At 35.4% G+C, this 18,546-nt stretch overlaps 1 protein-coding gene across 4 annotated transcripts in view; it reads left to right on the forward strand.

The window, feature by feature from the left end:
• The window catches only part of ARNTL2 (aryl hydrocarbon receptor nuclear translocator like 2), a 67,642-nt gene that overhangs the window by 8,220 nt on the left and 40,876 nt on the right, over positions 1-18,546 (forward strand). For 2 of the 4 annotated variants that reach the window (XM_011363093.2, XM_023532370.1), the window contains exons 2-3: positions 14,168-14,318; positions 15,785-15,886. In XM_011363093.2, the coding sequence (XP_011361395.2) occupies positions 14,168-14,318; positions 15,785-15,886 (253 nt within the window). The remainder of the gene's footprint in view (positions 1-14,167; positions 14,319-15,784; positions 15,887-18,546) is intronic. The other 2 variants (XM_023532372.1, XM_023532371.1) reach the window with 1 other exon arrangement.

Here is an 18,546-nt window from a genome sequence, read left to right on the forward strand (position 1 = left end):
GCTGTAGTGTTTTATGTGTACCACTTATATTAACACCTGTGCCTGCTTGCCACAAGTTATTCAGATAAGTTTCTTAGCTCCAACCTTGGGTTGCACTTTCCTAGGAGAGCAGGGTTGGTTCTTACGTATCTTTACAGTCTCCAACTCCTTGTACCTATTAAGTGCCTAATAAAGGTTTTTTGATTTTAAATGAATGATGGCTCATTTGAGGTGTGAACAGGGCTGGTTCATTCATCAAGTATCCACTACTATACTAGGTGAACAGAGATGGAGAAACGGATAAAGCAAGAAAAGGGTTAAAGAGCTTACAAAATATATCAGGCTTGGTGAAAAGCAGCCAACGTATTTGTGATACAAGGTAGAACCTAGTAAAATATATAGTTTAACTGCTAGGAGTTAACTGTTAGGAGCTTCCCCACCCAAAGTTGGAAGAAATTATATCTAGTTCATGGGGGAGGGACTCACAGAAGGCTTTCAGAGAAAGTGCCAATGTTCACATTGATGGATAGATAATTTTTAGGGAGGCAGCAAAGAAGGGGGTTTTTCAGTGCAGAAATTAGGCATGAAAATGGCAAATCATCAGTGACGTGCTTGAAAGAACTGAGTGAGTATTCTTTTTGGCTCTGGCTAGGTAAAGTGGAAAAGGAAGAATTGATCCTTGAAGTTGCATTGCTATTGTTTGAGAGGCCTTCCCTCCCATGTTTGTGATGTGGCAGGACAGTCGTCCCAGAAGCCTGAGTTACAGTCAGGGGATTTGCCTGCTCTCTGAAAGGAAAGGTACTTGCATCTTTTTGGTCCATGGTCAGCAATAGAGCTTTTGAAAAGGCTTATTGTGGCATGTTTCTGATTAGAAAGAAAAATAGCAGAGGTCCTGGTTCCTGCCAGGTAATTGGCTATTAAATCTTAGTGTTCACTCCAAGTCCTTCTGGGCCACTTCTTTCTCTCCTTCTTCTTCTTTTCTTCCCTGAAAAAAGTAGCTGCTTATATCTTTGAATCCATTTCGTATTATTTGTCCTGATAAGCATCACAAGTACTATTTCATTTATTCCCATTACAGCCTGTTCAAAAGCAGGTATCCAGACTTCCAATGTGTGTTTAACATAATGACCTGTATTGTTCCACTGTCCTCATCACTGATGTACTCTTGATATAGACATGTGTTCCAAGTATGCTCTCAGAATCACCCCCCGCCCCTCCCTGCAGTTCCATGGAACTGCCGAAAATGACCCTCGCCTTGACCTCCAAGACAAACACTTAGTGAAGGTTTATAAACCAAAAAGAATCCAGTGCCCTAATGTGAAAAGAGCACTAATAGAAACACCTATGTGTGATAACATCAGAAGGTGTCCTTATTTCAGTTCAGATACCGTGCAGAGGATCACTGGCTTAGAAGTTACTTAAAAGCAGAATCTCTGTATACATCAAAATACCTCTTCATCTTTATTTTCTCAGGAGGAGAATATAAGGAGACTAGATTGTTGTTGAGCCTATATACACAGCCATGGGTATTTTACAGAAATAGACTTTGAAAGATCAGTAAACAACAAACAGAATTGAAATTGAACACTATACAGAGTAGATATCAGTGGATGTTTGGATGAGTAAAAGATTGTAAAGATAAATAATTGTTTTGTCAAAGATCTAGAGAAAAGTTTGTTTGGAATATTGAATATGATCTCTAGCTCTACATTCATTTCTCTTATCAGCTCCCTAGTTGAAGAATTAGATTTCCTCTCTGAGTTACGTGGTACCCAGAGGTAGGCTGTGCTTACACTACCATGGAGACAAACACTATTGCATTCTAGCTAGGCCATCTCTTCTACAGTGAGTCACCCTGGCAACAACCTAGAAAAGAGAGGCCAAACCCAGTTTTCCATGCATCCTGTGTTAGTGGCTTCTTTAGGATAGTTCTTTTCTTTAGTTTTTAATGAGTTCCACTAGCACTTTTGGCTTATCTATTCCTTTTCACAATAATAGCTGCCTCTGGGACTTGTGGTCATAAGCAAAGCAGCCTGATTTTAGAGGACATTCAAATTCATACCTCAAATTTTAGAAGGCCTCTAGGACACTTATCAAGAGACTTTTTTAAAATTAATTTTTATTATGCGACATTGGTTAACAAAATCCAATAAGTTTCAGGTGTACAATTTAAAAGTAACGTGCGCGCGTGCGCGCGCGCGCACACACACACACACACACACACACACATTGCATTGTGTGCAAGAGAGTTAAAAATAAATTTCATTAGCTATTTGGGAAGAGCCTGAAAGCAGCTTTAGATTCTGATCATTATTGTAACTATGGCATGTTATGCTTAGATAGTATGAAAGTCATAAATGTCACCTTAGGTTTTATTTTAAAACTCATGTTGTTTCAGTCTGGAGAACTTTGTAACATTTGCCTATTGCAGTGTCAGTGCTCCCCGTCCCACCTTTTTAAAGGGTCTTTATTCTTTCTAATCACTATTCAGTGAAAAGATAGATACACAATATTTTTGTGAACACTGATGAATTTTTTTTCTTGAAGTTAAGCTGAAGGTATCATTTTGTTGATACCTCAGATATCTTTTATAGATTCTGGGTTGAATTTGGCATATCCAGTCATACCTGACTAATGTTAATCATGATATTAGCCTACATCATGTCTTCCATTTACTCATAACTTGCAAGAATTGTATTTTCCCATTTGTAACAGTGATGTGGGTGTAGACCATCCAAATCTAAATGCATTTTTGCGCCTTTTGGAAAAACCTGCTGATGTTGAAAATGCTAAGCCCTGTATTCTTTTTATGCATGAGGATCAGTCAGGCCTAGAATAAGTTAGAGACTTTTCTGTGTCGATGTTTAACTGAAATTCTGATGAACTGCTCTTTCTTGCTTCTGCCCGTCCCTGGATTAGGTTGTAATGCCTGTGAAATGTTGGCCTTCTCTAGAATAGTCAGGGAAGCATTCTTCAGTGCTTCCATCACTCCGATTACAGTCTGTATCATCACTGTCTGCTTTCCCATGATCCAGTTTCCTAATAGTCATCGTGGGTGTTTCCACTTCCCCATTGCCCCATTTCAAAAGCTTAGCATGTATCATTCTCACCCTTTGGTTCTGCTAAATGGTTTATAATCCTTAACCTTTACCAAGTATTTACCATGTGCTAGGTGTTAAAATGCTTTACGTGGTATAATTCATCGAATCCTCAGCAGCTCTGTCAGGTGGTTTCTATTATTATTGCACATTTCAGATGAGGAAATTGAGACACTGAATTTAAGTATATTGCCCAAGGTAAAGGTTGCAGAGTAAGTAGCAGGACCAGGGTTTGAACCCAGGCAGACTGGCCTCCAGAGCTCTTATGCCTTTAACCTTTCCTTCGACGCCTGCTAGATGTTTTGACGTGGTGCCATTTCTGTGAAGTGCTGATGTTTACAGTTGAACTTCTGTAGGGAGGGAGTTTGGAATACTGGCCTACTTTTGGCTTTGAGAGGATTTGAGCTCTTTCACCTAATACTTGTGTGATCTTAGGCATGTGTATCAGCCAGGGTTCACCAGAAGAGCAGAACTAGTAGGAGATTTATTGTAAATTAAGAGATTTATTGCAAGGAATTGGCTTATCCAAGAGCAGGGGCAGGCTGGGCAAGAGTGGAATCTGCAGGGCAGGCTGGCACTTTCGGGCATAGGCCGAAGTGGCTGTCGTTGGCGGAATTTCTTCTTCGGGGAAGCCTCCATTCTGTTGTTAATGCCTTTCAACTGATTAAATCAGGCCCACCCAGACTATCTAGGAACTGTTATTATAGTCTATAGGAATCTTTGACATTGAACATCACACAGGCAAGTGAGTGGGTCATGGACCTCAACACTTCAGATCATTATCTGGGATAATCTCCCTTTTAGGGAGATTAAGGTAAACTGATTATGGACTTTAATCACATCTACAAAATACCTTCACAGCAACACTTAGATGAGTGTTTGAGTAACTGAGGACTGTAGCCTAGCCGCAGCAAACAACCACTGCAGCAACCACTTCATTTCTCTGAGCCTGTGTCCCCACGTACCAAAGCACCACTGAGGACTGTTGTGAGGATTGTATAAAATAATGTAAAGGGTATAGTGCCTGGCGCGTAAGGGTTCAGTAAAAGATTAATTTATGTGTGATGGTGGCAGTAGCGGGGAGTGGGAACAGCAACAGCAGTGGCTGTGGTCTCATCCACAATAGCGACTTAACCCCCATTTTTGTCACTCTCCTGATCATACTGGTTCACTGTAGCGGTTGGCTTCTAAGTGGTATTCCTGCCTGAAATCTCTTCTCATCATCTTCATTTTTCCTTCAAGGCTATAATGGAGGCTTAAAATACCTCCTTAACTCTCTCAGTTTGAAAAAATGTCTTATGCTATAGCTTTCCTCAGTGTATGAATCAGTGCAGTACTATAACTCCTTTATCTATAAGTGTCCCTCCTGCTTGCTTGCTAAAAGCTGGTGGAAGGGAATATTGCCTTCTCAGTGACGTTGAAATTCATTCTAAGCTTGTTTTGTTCCTTGCGAATTTCTGTAGTGATTGAGAGTGGGACATGCATGAGAACTGTTGCTCTGAAGAAGCTATTATATTTAAGTTCTCTTTTTCCTCTATTTAAACTGCAGTGTAACACACAGCTGGGCGTATTATTTCAAACTCAGCCTCAGTTTCCTCAGCTGTAAGGTGAGCAAATTGGACAAGATGATTTCTTTTCTTTTCCTTCTTCTTAATCTTTTATTACAAATGAATAAAACAAGATATTGTTTTAGGATTTTCTCCAAATATTTTATAGGATTTTTTTTATCTGTAAGAGCAAAAGTAGTTTTTTTTTTCCAGATCAAACCAGATACTTAAAAAGGCAACACTTAATTGAATCAAATACTAAATAAAAATTATCTAAGTAGTTGAATCAAATAATAAATAAAAACTATCTAAGAAAATCTTCCCTTTCCCCACTCCATCAGATGAGAAACAGTGTGTGAACAAATGAATGAACTTAGGAACTGTTAATATCTATAGAAATACCATCTTGGACATTGAATGTCACACAGGCAAGTGAGTGGGCCATGTACCTCAACACTTCAAGATTATGTACTAGATTTTATTCGTTGGTGTGTGTAAATGATACCATTTCCCAATAATTTTGTCCTTCCCTTCCAGTTTACCGTACCATCAGCTTCACTCAAGCCTTTAGTTAATACCTGGTAGAACTCCAGGATACACAGGAAGATCTATTAGATTTTAAGTTCCATGAGGGAGAAGTCTCTTTGGTCATCATCATATTCCCAGCCCCTATAGTAGTGTCTGCTTTACAGTAGCTTGAAGAATACGTACTGATGGAATGATATGCAGGACATTATAGGACCACAGCTGACAAGTTCCATTCATCAGGCGCCTATCCCAGTCGGGGAATAGGCTGGCTCTTTTCCTATCATCTCTTTTCTACTTGGTTGCGCTGCAAACTGGAAAACTGGTTTTTGAGTTTATTCAATGGTTTAGAAGTCATAAACTTTATATCTCTCTGTATCCAGTCTCTCCCATTGACACCTATACAATTGGTTTGTGTTCTACCCTGAATGCTATGCCCTCGTGACCAGATATGAAGAGCCTTAGTATATACTGTACAAGAGATCCAGGGTACCCTCTCATTTTAAGGCCGTCATTAGTACATAGTCCCCTGGAAGCAGTATAAGCAATCTTCATCTTACCTCACACATACTTTGGGATATATATTCCCTTGCATTAAACAAGCCTGGGAAACATACCCCCTCCTTACTCACAGGAAGGATGTGTCATATAGGTAACCAGATCCCCTCAGTTTTGTTTTAAGCCTCGAGGCCTAATAGTCAGCAACTTAATCCCTGAGACTCTCTGACACCCTCGCATTGATCACAGTCTTACTGCTTCCTCCAGCCAGCCAGTTCAGTTGTCCTACCTGCTGAGTGACCGAGTCCATTCTAAGCATCCTTGTCTCTTCCCTAGTGTCAATCTTTTGCTTTCCTCTGTCTCTCTTACTTGGGCTCTCACTTTGCCTATACTGTATTTGGTCACAGTGAGTAAATTCTCTGCCGTTTTCTCTTTGGCTTTTTTGTTCAACATGCCACCCAGACATTTTGTTTAAAAATGTAAATGTCATGCTGGTCACTTTTGCAGATGGCATATTTCGAGAAGTCTTAATCAGTCTGTTTGATACGATCTGAATGCAAAAAGATGCTGATAGGGCGATACAGAAGATTAAACTTAGCAACAACAAAAAAGGGCTAGCACCTAAGTATAAAAAGAGAAACAGATGCATGAAATGGTAAAGATGTGGCTTAAAACAGCCTGTAGAAAAGACAGAATTGGGTTTACTCAAGGAAAGCCCTATTTGGGACTTAGGAGACTTCCACAGTGGTCCTTCCTACATCAATGTCTGGTTGTCTGATAAAGAGCAAAGAACTTAATTCATTGTGGAAGTCCGTTTCTGTCTCAGATAAAGAGAGCGTTATATTAGACCATCTTTAATGTCAATTAAAGTTCTAAAATTATGTAAGTGAATGAATTAACAGTGTAAAGGCCCGATGAATAAAATAAAGGCTTATAAATTATGTACTGATTATACCTAAAAGTATATAAATAAAAGTTCTACTGTCCTCTCTGTGGACTAGACAACTCCTGGGTGTTATATCCCAATCACACCACACAGTGCAGGACTTTTAGCCAAAGTATGTCCAGCTGAGAGCAACCAGTAGTGACAAGGCACCATCATATTGGTAAGGTTTGAAAGAATCACATGGTTTGGTTTAGGAGAAGGAAGAATTTAGGACAAAAATGTGGGATATTTTATGGTTGTCAACCAAAGTTTGAGTTCCATACTGTACATATGAGAAGGTAAAACTTCTTTTGAAAAAGTCTAATTTTATCAATCAGATTTTTTATCAGGAGATGCATTTTCTAACAGCTGACAGATACATATCCATTGATTCAAAAACTAAATGTCATTTTTAACAATGGTATAGGATTTTACTGAGTGCGTTTGTTTTGTCTCCTGTTCATGGTTTTCTCTTAGCCTGAAATTCTCAGCCCAATAAATGCTTTTAAATGTCATTTCCTCCCATAAAATAGAATTAAGTGCACTTCCCTCTGTGTTCTTGCAGCATGAACTTCTACCCCCATCTAGATCAAATTTCGTTCTGTATTTGGTTTATATGTCTATGTAGCTACATATGCATAAACATATACAGGATTATAACCTTGAGAGCAAGTACTAAATTGTAACCTTTTAAAATATATCCTCCGCCTAGATTAGGCTCTTAATAAATACTGTGAAATAATAGAATATTTTAAATTTCTGCTGAGCAGAAGCTTTTCCATTATTTATGTATAGTACTATCTCTAGATGGTGTTTTTCTTAAATAATGCCAAGTAGTACTTCATTTATTTTTATTATGTGACTCAGCATCTTACAATGATGTGTCAGTGGTAAGAAAGAGTATTTGGTTTCTATTGTAATGCATTAGCACAAACCTATGAAACAATTACTGGTTGTCTTGCTGAGAAGCTAATTCAGACCTCCAAGTCCCATATCCCATGGTGACTTTTTTTCCAGCAGATAATCACGAGTATTTTTTCTTCTATGGAATTAAAAATGGTAAAAATGAAGTAATGGTAGTAATGGTTGGCCTACTTGTTTGTGAAGTAGGTACAATGGGGAACTGCATGTTCGTTATTGTGGGAATTTCACCTTTCCCAGCAGGCCAGTAAGGTGAATCTGGAAGTTCCGATTTCACACCTCTTTCGAATGTCCTGGGCAATAAAATGAAATGTAATTCATTCTTTCAGCAAACCCTAAGCACTATGTATCAGGCACTATGCTAAAATTTGGGGATAAAAAGACAGAGTATCTCATAAATCTGTCCTCTGCCTCTTCTGTTGATTCCATGAGCTGAATGCCATTTGGAATCCTGAAGAACAGGATCTTAAAGAAGCAATAAAAAGTATCAGCAGTGATAAAATTGAAAAGTAAAAGCATTTAGCACTGAGGACACATCGTCACTTCTGGGATATTCTTGACTAATATACTTAACCTGAATTTAGTCATGAGGGAATATCCAACAAACAAACTGGAGAACATTCTATACAAAACTGCCCAGCACCCTTAAAAAAATGTCAAAAAAAAAAAAAAAAAAAGGAAGGCTGAGGAACTGTTACAATTTAATGGAAACTGAGGGCACATAACAGACACTAAATGTACCATATGATCCTACATTGTATCCTGGACCAGCAAAAGGACATTGGAAGACAGTTGGCAAAAGCTGAATAAGGTCTATAAATTAGATAATAATACTTAGAGTAGCGTTAATTTCCTGGTCTTGATAATTATACTGTGGTTAAGTAAGACATTACCATTTGGGGAATCTGATTGAAGGGTATATGAAAATTCTTTGCATTATTTTTGCAAATCTGAAATTATTTCAAAGTTAGAAGTTTAACTTTTTCAATTAAAAAGACTAAAAAGATTTTCTGGGCATGGCCTCTCAGAAGTTAAGAACAAAGGTCACTTTCATATTTTAAGGAAGTAACTTAAATGTTTGTTGAACAAATTGTTCTTAACAAAAAGTAATTCAGATAAAAAAAGTTATTCAGAGGATAATTTAAATTTTGTATAAATTTTAACATATAGCTCACTACTGACAATGGAAGTAGGTAAGGGGACAAAAGTTTTTAAGTTGTATGAAAAATGGATTTTTTCCATCCTGCGATTGTGCTTCTGTGAATGTGTGCACACACGTGTGTATATATATTCTCTTTAAAATATAATGTCATGTTCTAAATTTTGAACCCCTTTGTAGTTATTAGCCTAAACCAGGTAACTTCTTGGTCTCCCTTGCTTGTGACTCCCAAGTAGCTGCTCATTTCCCACAACTTATTTCTATCCTTGAGGAGTTGATACTGAATGGTAGACCTTTAACATATTGTTAGATTAATTACCATCACCAGGGTGATGCCCGGAGTGGAGTGAGATTTAATGCTAACCTCATTTTAAATAAAACCACAAACTTCCTTTGTAAAAGGCAATCACAATATCTCTGTTAATCTAAATTCTGAATCATTTTACTGAGTGTGAAATATCATGGATTACATTCGTCATTGAGAAGTGACCAGTTTGGTGAGGAAAGACAATATGAAAATATGAACTTTTCACCTCCAAAATGAGTTACATAAAAGCAGAGCTAAATTTCAATTTTTAACATATGGTCTCATCTTCTAAATAAGTATATGTAGAGGCTGAAAGTAAAGTAAACTGGAAGGGTAAAAAAATGAAATCTTTACACATCCAAAACCAATAAAATGTTATATACCAATTTTACTTCAATGGAAAAAATGAAATCTTTATACTAAATTATGAGTCACCTTCTAATGTATAAAAATTCACTACCTGAACACTGGGTTATTTCCAAAGAACATATCCTTTCATCCAGAACTAACTAGTTCCACTAAACTATATTTTCTCTTTGTTTATAGAAAGCCCTTTGTTTTGAATATAATTCTACTGACATAGCCAGATTTGATGGAACAGAGCTAGTTATGGGACAGTTCTCCTCCACTCATTAGGGAACACAAAGACTTCTGGAGCTTCAGATTTTGATTTTGTGAAAAGAATATTATTCTGCCTTCCTAAATGTAGTCTATTTCTTATTTTAAAGATTAATAGGGAAGTAGGATTGAAACGTGAAGATAATGCTCCCTAAAGTAAAAGTCAAAAAATCTTTATTTGTTTAGAACTTCTGTGGAGGAAAGAAGGCCCTTGCTTGAGTGTGTGTTGGAGAGGTAAGAGAGAGGTGGGAGGGGTTTAGTATTACCAGGGTGTGGTTAGTGAATTTTTTCCTGTTGATTTGCTATCAATAAGAAATTCTCCTTTTTTTTCTTTTGTGGAAACAGATGGTGTTCTGCCATTCAGAATCTATTAGAATGGCGTCTAGGAGCTGAAACCATAATTAACCTTATGTGGTATTTGGTGATTGCCAATCGGTCCCATTTAGAGAGTCTAGGCCTAGAAGTCTTGAGATACCATAAAAAGAAACTTACTTCCTAAGTGGCCAACAATCATTGCTAAAATTATTCTCCCCACTTCTTTATTGTGAGACCTCTGATACCTACAGAGAATTATAAAAGTTATGTGTGTAGTTTTAAAAACAAAAACAAAACAGTTATCTGTGAACTCCCAGCCACGCTGAGAAATAGAACATGAATTCTTTAAAATTCCATGTCCCGCACAGAATTCTGTATTTAGTGTAAGGTTACCGTGCTTTTCTGTATATTGTGGCAAACTTTGTAGATATTACTAAAAAACATACTGATTAGTTTTGTGTATTTTTGAACTTCAAATTTTTAAAAAACATGCTATATGTTTTTGGCTGCGACTTTTTTTGCCCAGCATTATTTTGAGGTTCATCCATGTTGATAAGTATATTGCTACTTCACTCATTTTTACTGCTGTTAGTATTCTATTCTGTGAATAAACATCTGTTGATGAAAATTAAATAATTTCTAGTTTTCTCAGGTTTTAATTTTTGTTGTTTAATTATAATACTGTTAATGCATTTCTTATACATGTCTCTAAAGATATATCTAGTTTTTCCATGTACCTACGAATGGAATGCTGAAACATGTTATTTGTGTGTGTTTGACTTAGGTAATGCAAAACAGCTTTACAAGTAGTTGTAGCAATTTACATTCTCACCAGCAGAGCATGTGCATCCTCATTTCTCCACATCCTCACTTACACTTTTAAATTGCAGCCACCAGATGGGTATGTATCACTATAGTTTACTTTGGATTTTCTTGATTTAGTAATGAGATTGGGTATCTTTTCCTTTGTGTTGAGAGTTGGAATTTCTTTTTTGAAGTGCCCATTAAAGTCTTTTATCCAGTTTTCTGTTGAGTTGTTGGTCTTTTTCTTATTGCTGCAAAGGCATTCTTTATACAGTCTAGACGTAGCCCTTTGTTGTTTGTATGTGTAACAAATACCTTCTCCCAGTTTGTGGTTTCATTCTTTATGGTGTCTTTTGATCAACATCAACTTAATTTTAAGGAGGTCGAATTGATCAGTCTTATTCTTTATTGCTTATTGCTTTCACTTTTTAGGATTTGGGAAATTCTTTCTACACCAAATATTTTTGCCTTTTATATTTAGGTCTTCAATCCAACTGGAATTGGTTTTCATATATGGTATAAAGTGAGGAGTCTGGTTTTATTTTTTCCCGTAGAGAAAACCAATTGTCCCAGGAAAGTTTATTAAAAAGCTGGTTTCTACACACTAATCTGAAATTTTACCTCACATTCAGCAGACATCCATATGTGCATGTATGGGCTCTATATTTCTTTTCCTTTCATCTATTCCCCCACTGAGTATCCACTAATACCATAATATCTTAATTATTATAGCTTTAGAATGTCTTGATATCTAAAAAGGCAAATCCTCCCACATTTTCCTTGGCTATTTATGACCCATTGTACTTGCATATGCATTTTATATTCAGCTTGCGAAGTTCTACCAAAAAAAAAAAAAAAAGAAAAGAAAAAAAGAAAAAAAAAGAGTACTCATTTTGAGAGGAATTACACATCTGTTTTAGGAGAATTGACATCTTTGTGATATTGAGGCCTCCAGTCCATAAGCATGGCATATCTTTCCATTTATTTGGATCTTTTTAAATGTTTTAAATTTTTATAACTTTCTCCATAGAGATCTTACATAGAGATCTTATAGATCTTATACATTTTTATTAGATTTATTCTTTAGGTACTCTATTTTGGGGGGTTATTATAAATTGTATCAATTTAAATGTCATTTTCTGTTTGTTACTAGTGAATAGATAGGCGGTTGATTTTTTATATATTGATTTCACATACAGTCACTAATTTTGATAATGTATCTGTTGATTTGGGGGGGGGTTCTGTGTATTAAATTGTATTTCCCAATAATAGCAAAAAAATGATTTTCTTCTTTTCCAAATTTTATATCTCATATTTCTTTTTCTTGCCTTACTCTACTTACAGGTCTTCTAATATAGTGTTAAAAAAGGGGTAGTGATAAAAGGTATTCTTGTTTCTGATTGCAAAGAGAGTGTTTTCAATATTTCTTGATTAATATTTGAGATATTAGCATTATCATTGACATAATCATATTTTTCCATTAATCTGATGTTGTGGTAAATTACATTGATTTATTAATATTAAATTACACTTGCATTCCTGGCATAAAACTATCTTTGTCATGATGGGTTATTCTTTTTATATATTTGTGAATTTTGTTTGCTAATATTTTGTTAAGACTTCTATATCTTTGTTCATGAATGAGGTGGATTTATAGTTTACCATTATTGTACTGCCATTGCCAGGTTTGAATATCAAAATTATATAAGCCTCATAAAAAAGAGAGTTGGGAGCTAAGATATTCTTTACTTTTTCTACATATGGGGATAGTTTGTATAAGAAAGAATATAGGAATATTCAGGATTTTCTTTTTGCTTTAGTTTTTGTTAATGAAAAAATTTCTAAAATATTTTAACTGTTTCCAAATATTTAGAATAATGTTATTTAAGAAATTTTATTATCTTTTTGATCTCTAGTGCATCTAAAATTATTACCCCACATCCATTCTTATCTTTATTCATTTATATCCTCTTTTTTTCTTGAAAAAATCTTGCCAAAGGGTTATTAGGCTTTCCAATTTTTGGAAGAACATATATTTAGCTTTTTTGGTCTGCACTTATTTGCATTCCATTTATTTCTAGTATTTATGATTTCCTGTCATCGAATTCTTTTGATTTACCTTACTTGTCTGTTTCTAATTTCTTAAATTATTAGCTCATTAAATTTCAGTCTTTTTTAAAAATATAGGGTTAAAATTTCCCTCTAAGTAATGCTCTCAGTGTCTCCACACATTTTTGTGTATAATATTTTTATTTAGTTCCAAATATTTTATAATTTTACATTTGAATTCTTCCTCATCCATGAGTTATTTGTGTATTTCTTAATTTCCAGGTTTTTTTTTCTGGTTATCTTTTTATTACAAGTATCTAACATAATTTCACTGTAATCAGAAAATGTTTTATGTATGCTACCAATATTTTGAAATTGTTGAGATTTACTTGCTTTTTGGTTGAGTATATTGTCAATTTTTATAAATGTTCATGGGTACCTCAAAACAATACTAAATTTTGAAGTTGCTAGGTATATTGATCTGTATATGTTTATTATATCAAGCTTGTTCATTGTGTGGATCAAATCTATATCATTTCTGAATGCTCGATCTGTCAGTTATTGATAAAGATATGTTACAAATTTCCCATTATTATAGATTTATTGCATTCTCTTATTGCTTATATGTTTTCAATCTATGCTCTAAGATACAAATGAGTTTAGATTTGTTGTATGTAAATTAATGAGGCAGTAGCTTACATTTGGACTATATATAATTTTTAATTTATTGATTCTGATTTTATTTTATGACATGTAATAAACCACACTTTAGACAAAAAGAATTTTACTATCATATTTATCAATTCAGGGTATAAAATATTCATGTTCCTTGACCTTGTTAAGTCATTTCTGGAGTGCTATCCAAAGAAATAACCAGTAGATAAAAAGCTTTATGTACCACAATACATATTGTGATGGTGAAAAATAAAAACAAACACATCTAACAATAGAAGAGTGGTTAAGTAGCTATAACACATCTACATGATGCTACATTATGCAGCCATTAGAATAATTTATAAAGAATTTGTAATAACACTGTAAAGTTATTATCACAGTGAAAGTAGACAAAGCAGAATATAAACTATGGTTTCAAATAATAACAACTATAGAAAAAGTTCTAAAAGGAAATATTTTTCAACAGTAACGTTGGTTGGTGAAATCTGGTCTTTCCCTCTTTCAACTTTTTTGTGTTTTCTGTATTTTCTACAGTATTCATTTTTTTACAATTAGATGGGAAAAATAAACTTAAAAAATATGGACTAACAAATACATTTCTCATTTGAGTGTACATAATTTATGTTGTTATTTAGTTGACATTTTTAAAGTTTCAAGATAGGAAAACCATTTAAAATGTGTGATATGGATATGTATAAAGTAAAACTTAATGTTTAAAATAGATTTATTGTGCTTTATCTCTCACAGCTGAGGCGTTGCTAGATGACAGCCAGTACATTGCTCCCATGGTTTCCAATCAAATGAGCCCATGGACAAAACCAATAGCTATTGGATCCTTCAGCCCACATGTGACAGAGTTTCCAAGAAAACGAAAAGGAAGTGATTCAGATCCATCTCAGTAAGTGAATTTATTCCTCTAACCCCATGGAATCTTTAACTCTAGGGAAAAAAGAAAAAGATTACTTTTTAAATTGTTAATTATTTTAAATGACATAGTAACATTTAGATAGGAACAATTATTTATCCACCTGTCTTCTCTGACATTGACTGACCTGGAACTTTTCACTCCAACTCTGAAGGTTATTAAATATCCAGGAGGGTCAACTGGAGTCTCAAAGACATAGGAGCATAAGGTTAATTTGCCTAATGTTTATGGTCACAGTGTGAGATTTGTCTTCCTAATTGACATACTTAACTGTGGAGTACATCTTCCTGCAGGTTTGGCTTAAAATAATAATTACCACTTCGCTTCTCACTTTACTCATCATTTATATAATAACCAACCCTTGGTTATCTATGGCTAGTTGAATCATAAAAAACTCTTGCTTTCCATATTTATTAAACCAAGTAGGTAAATCAGTGTTGAGAATACTTACTATCCTTGTTTATTTTTGGTGCTTGAAATTGCTTGCAGCCCCAAATATTCTTTTATGACTTTCCCAAAGCTAGAGTTTATGTGGAGAAAGTAATATGACAAAATATAAATCTAAAGCAATTCATTTTATGGTACTTTCCATAAATGTGAAAGTTAATGATAGTTGTCCATCACTATTGAAGGGAAAAATTCTGAGTAGGGGGACAAGAAGAGGACATAATGAAACATCCTAGCTCTCTTTAACTCAGTTCTTCCCAATATACTTTATCATTTAGCTTCAATTTTCAAGACAGCAGAATTAGTGTTATTCAAATTTAAGTACTAATGCACTTTCCAAGACATATGTAAGTCACTTGAAGATTACTGCTTTTGGCTGTCTGTATTCTCAGTCTCCTCTATTAATGAAAACAATCATAAATAACTGCAGATGGCCAAGTGACAGTCTCTCTAGACTGTTTGGTGTTTTACATCCTAAATTATCAGTTGGTAGTACCCACTTACCTTGAGCTTGAAGTGACTGTTAGCCCTTTTTGTTTTCCTTTTCCTTTAGAATCATAAGCACCACTGTCCATTCTTAGTATCTAAATAAGATTATGGCTGTTGAAGTGAGAGCAGTGAGTACTAGCGGTAACATAATTTTATGCCATGCAGGGGGCATGGTTGAGAACTTAGTGGTTTGTGGAATAAATAAGGTCATTGGTAGGACAAATATAACTATGCAAAGTAGTGACCGATAATGAATGATTTTTTGGCAGAAGGCAACACTAAAGATTTTAGAAATTTTAGAAAATGAAGCTAGGACTCAGAAATATCAAGCAGCTTGCCCAACATTACAACTAGTTAGACCGCCCAATTGTTATGAGGTAGTTTATTACACTCTGCTTTCTGTCTCTAACTGGACAAGATGGAGTACTTCTAGCTCTTGAGGATAGGCTGTCCATTTCCCAGTGTGTCTGGGTAGGGACGACCCAAGGCCTCTTTCCCTCCAGGTCAGGAATTATGACAGAAAAAGTGGTGAAAAATCATTCTCAGAATCCCTTTACCTATCTCCTTTCAACAAGGATAGAAATATCAGCATCCAGTGGCAGCAGGTAAGTCCTGCACTATCAGTCAAGCATTATTCATAATTGAAGAGGGCATATCGTGGCAGAAGAAAGAGTATACACCCCACTGATTTGCTCATTATCTATCCCAGAACTTTTCCATTCTGCCCCAGTCCTTCTTTCATCTCATCATTTTCCAAAATGATGGTTGTCAAAATGCTTTATGGATTTTACAAAGTACTGATTAGACAGCATCCTTCCAAGAGACTCAGGGCATGAAAACCAGTCAATAGATATGAAGTTGATTTCATCGATGGAGCCTGAGAGTGTTTGATATTTATAAACAAAGAATAATGTAAGAGAAAGTTAACTTTTTCTTTAGCACTGTTGGTTTTGAATGGAGAGCTGATTCTTTAAAACGGTTATTGATGAAGATTCCCTGGAATGTAGTCATTAAACATTTATTGAGTGTGTGACACTCAGTTGACTCAGAGATACAGATATGACACAGAACCTTGTAGAAATGGGAGATATACAAATAATTGTTATACGTCGTGGTAATTGCCACAATAGAGATTCTAGGTATTATGGCCATAAAGAAAGTTGGGGATTTAAATCATGTTGGGATCAAGAGTGAAGGACAGCTTCCTGGAGATGCTGACTTAAGTTTTAAATGAATAATGGAAATGAGCCATTTAGAGCAGGAGTAGAGGAGATATTTTATGCAGAAGAATAGCTGTGCAGAAGCACAAGGTATCATTAGCACACTGCTGAACTGGAAGCAAGTGGTTGTCACAGCAGAGCAGAGGTGCACATAGAGGTGGGTGAGCCATGAGACTTGAGGGATAAACATGGACTGGGTCATTAAAGTCTACTGAACGAAGGAATCTGAAATTATCTTGAATGCGATAAGGAAAATGGAAGGATGTTAAGCATGAGAAGAACTTAATCAGATTTACATTTTTAAAAATTGCGTGCCTTTGTACTTTTAAAAAAACTTTTTATTGTAGTAAAACAATAAAATTTGCCATTTAAACTATTTTTAAGTATACAATTCACTGTCATTAGTTATACTCAATGTTGTGCAGCCATCACCACTATTTCTAAAACTTTGTCATCACCCAATCAGCAACTCTGTACCCATTAAACAAAAATTTTTCGTATCCCTTTTCCCCCAGCCCCTAGTAAGTTCTATTCTACTTTTTAGATATGTCCTATAAGTGGAATCATATAATGCTTGTCCTTTTGTGTCTGGCTTATTTCACTTAGCATAATGTTTTCAGATTTCAGCCATGTTGTAATATGTATCATAATTTCATTCTTTTTTTTTGTGGCTGTGTAACATTCCATTGTACTTATATACCACATTTTGTTTATCTCTTCACCCATCAGTGGGCATTTGGGTTCTTATCTTTTGGCTATTGTGACTAATGCTGCTAGGAATATTGGTATACAAGTATCTGAGTCCTTGCTTTCGATTCTTTTGGGTATATACCTGGAAGTAGAATTGCTGGGTCATACAGTAATTTTATGTTTAATTTTTAAGGACCCACTAAACTCTTTTCCACAGTGGCTGCACCATTTTACATTCTCGCTAGCCATGTGCATGGGGTCTATTTTCTCCACATCCTTCCTGACACTTGTTACTTTCCATTTAAAAAATTAAAAGCTATCCTTGTAGGTATAAAGTGGTACAGATTTACATTTTTGAAGGACCACTCTGAAAGCAGCATGGACTGAGGGAGGAAAACCCAGCAGGCAGAGAAAACACCTGAGAGACTTTTACCGATTAGATTTTCTGAGCATTGGTCTGAGAGTGTGGCCCTGACAGGAAGAGCCTGGAAAGGAAGAGACATATTATGACACATTTAAAAGATAGAATCTCAAGATTTCATGATTGTTGGTTGGGGAGAGCAGGAAAATAAGAAGTGTCCAAGTTTTCTGACTTGGTCACCTAAATGGAAGATGGTATTATCTATCATTCATTGAGATTGAGGAAAAGAAGAATTCAGTTTTGGACACAAGAAAACTGTGATATATATGGGATCTTCAAGTAGGCATTTGGATATGAGGGTCTGGAATAAGGGCTGTGGCCTGACCTGGATAGAGATTCAGACAGCAAGAATGTACAGAAAGCAGATATGGGGACTGGCATGGGGGCAGTCACTAGGGAACTGAGGATATACTCTGGAAGTACATGGACCTCAACACAGTAAAGGGAAGAGGAGAATCCTACCTGAAATGTGAGAAGATGTGGCTCTAAAGTGGGAGTAGTATCTCAGAAGCAAAAGGAAGAAAGTTTCCAAAAGAGGAATGTATGAAAAATGGCAAATCTGGAAAATGTTTTGATTATATATACTTCCAATTTAATTTGTCTTTGGTCGATTTAGGGAGAAGGCCAACATTTCATTCAAAATGTAGTGAAAATAGTGTTCAGGAAAAGCTTGCACTGTTTTTTGAAAAAATTATGCTACTGTAGTGTAAGATGCTACAGTAAGAAATTGCATCCAAGTGATGTGAATGTTATTAATATCAGAAAGCTTATTAAAATTCACATGTAAAAATATTATGACTATAGACCAAATGCCAGCATGGAGGAAAAAAGAGCAGATTTATTAATTATCTAGGTTTGTGCTGCAAACAAAGAAATGAATTATTTGACTAACACGATACGATCATGCCTTTATTCTGTTTTACCAGAGACCATT

The sequence above is a fragment of the Pteropus vampyrus genome, unplaced genomic scaffold, assembly GCF_000151845.1.
Source record: "Pteropus vampyrus isolate Shadow unplaced genomic scaffold, Pvam_2.0 Scaffold82, whole genome shotgun sequence".
In the NCBI taxonomy this organism is placed as follows: domain Eukaryota; kingdom Metazoa; phylum Chordata; class Mammalia; order Chiroptera; family Pteropodidae; genus Pteropus; species Pteropus vampyrus.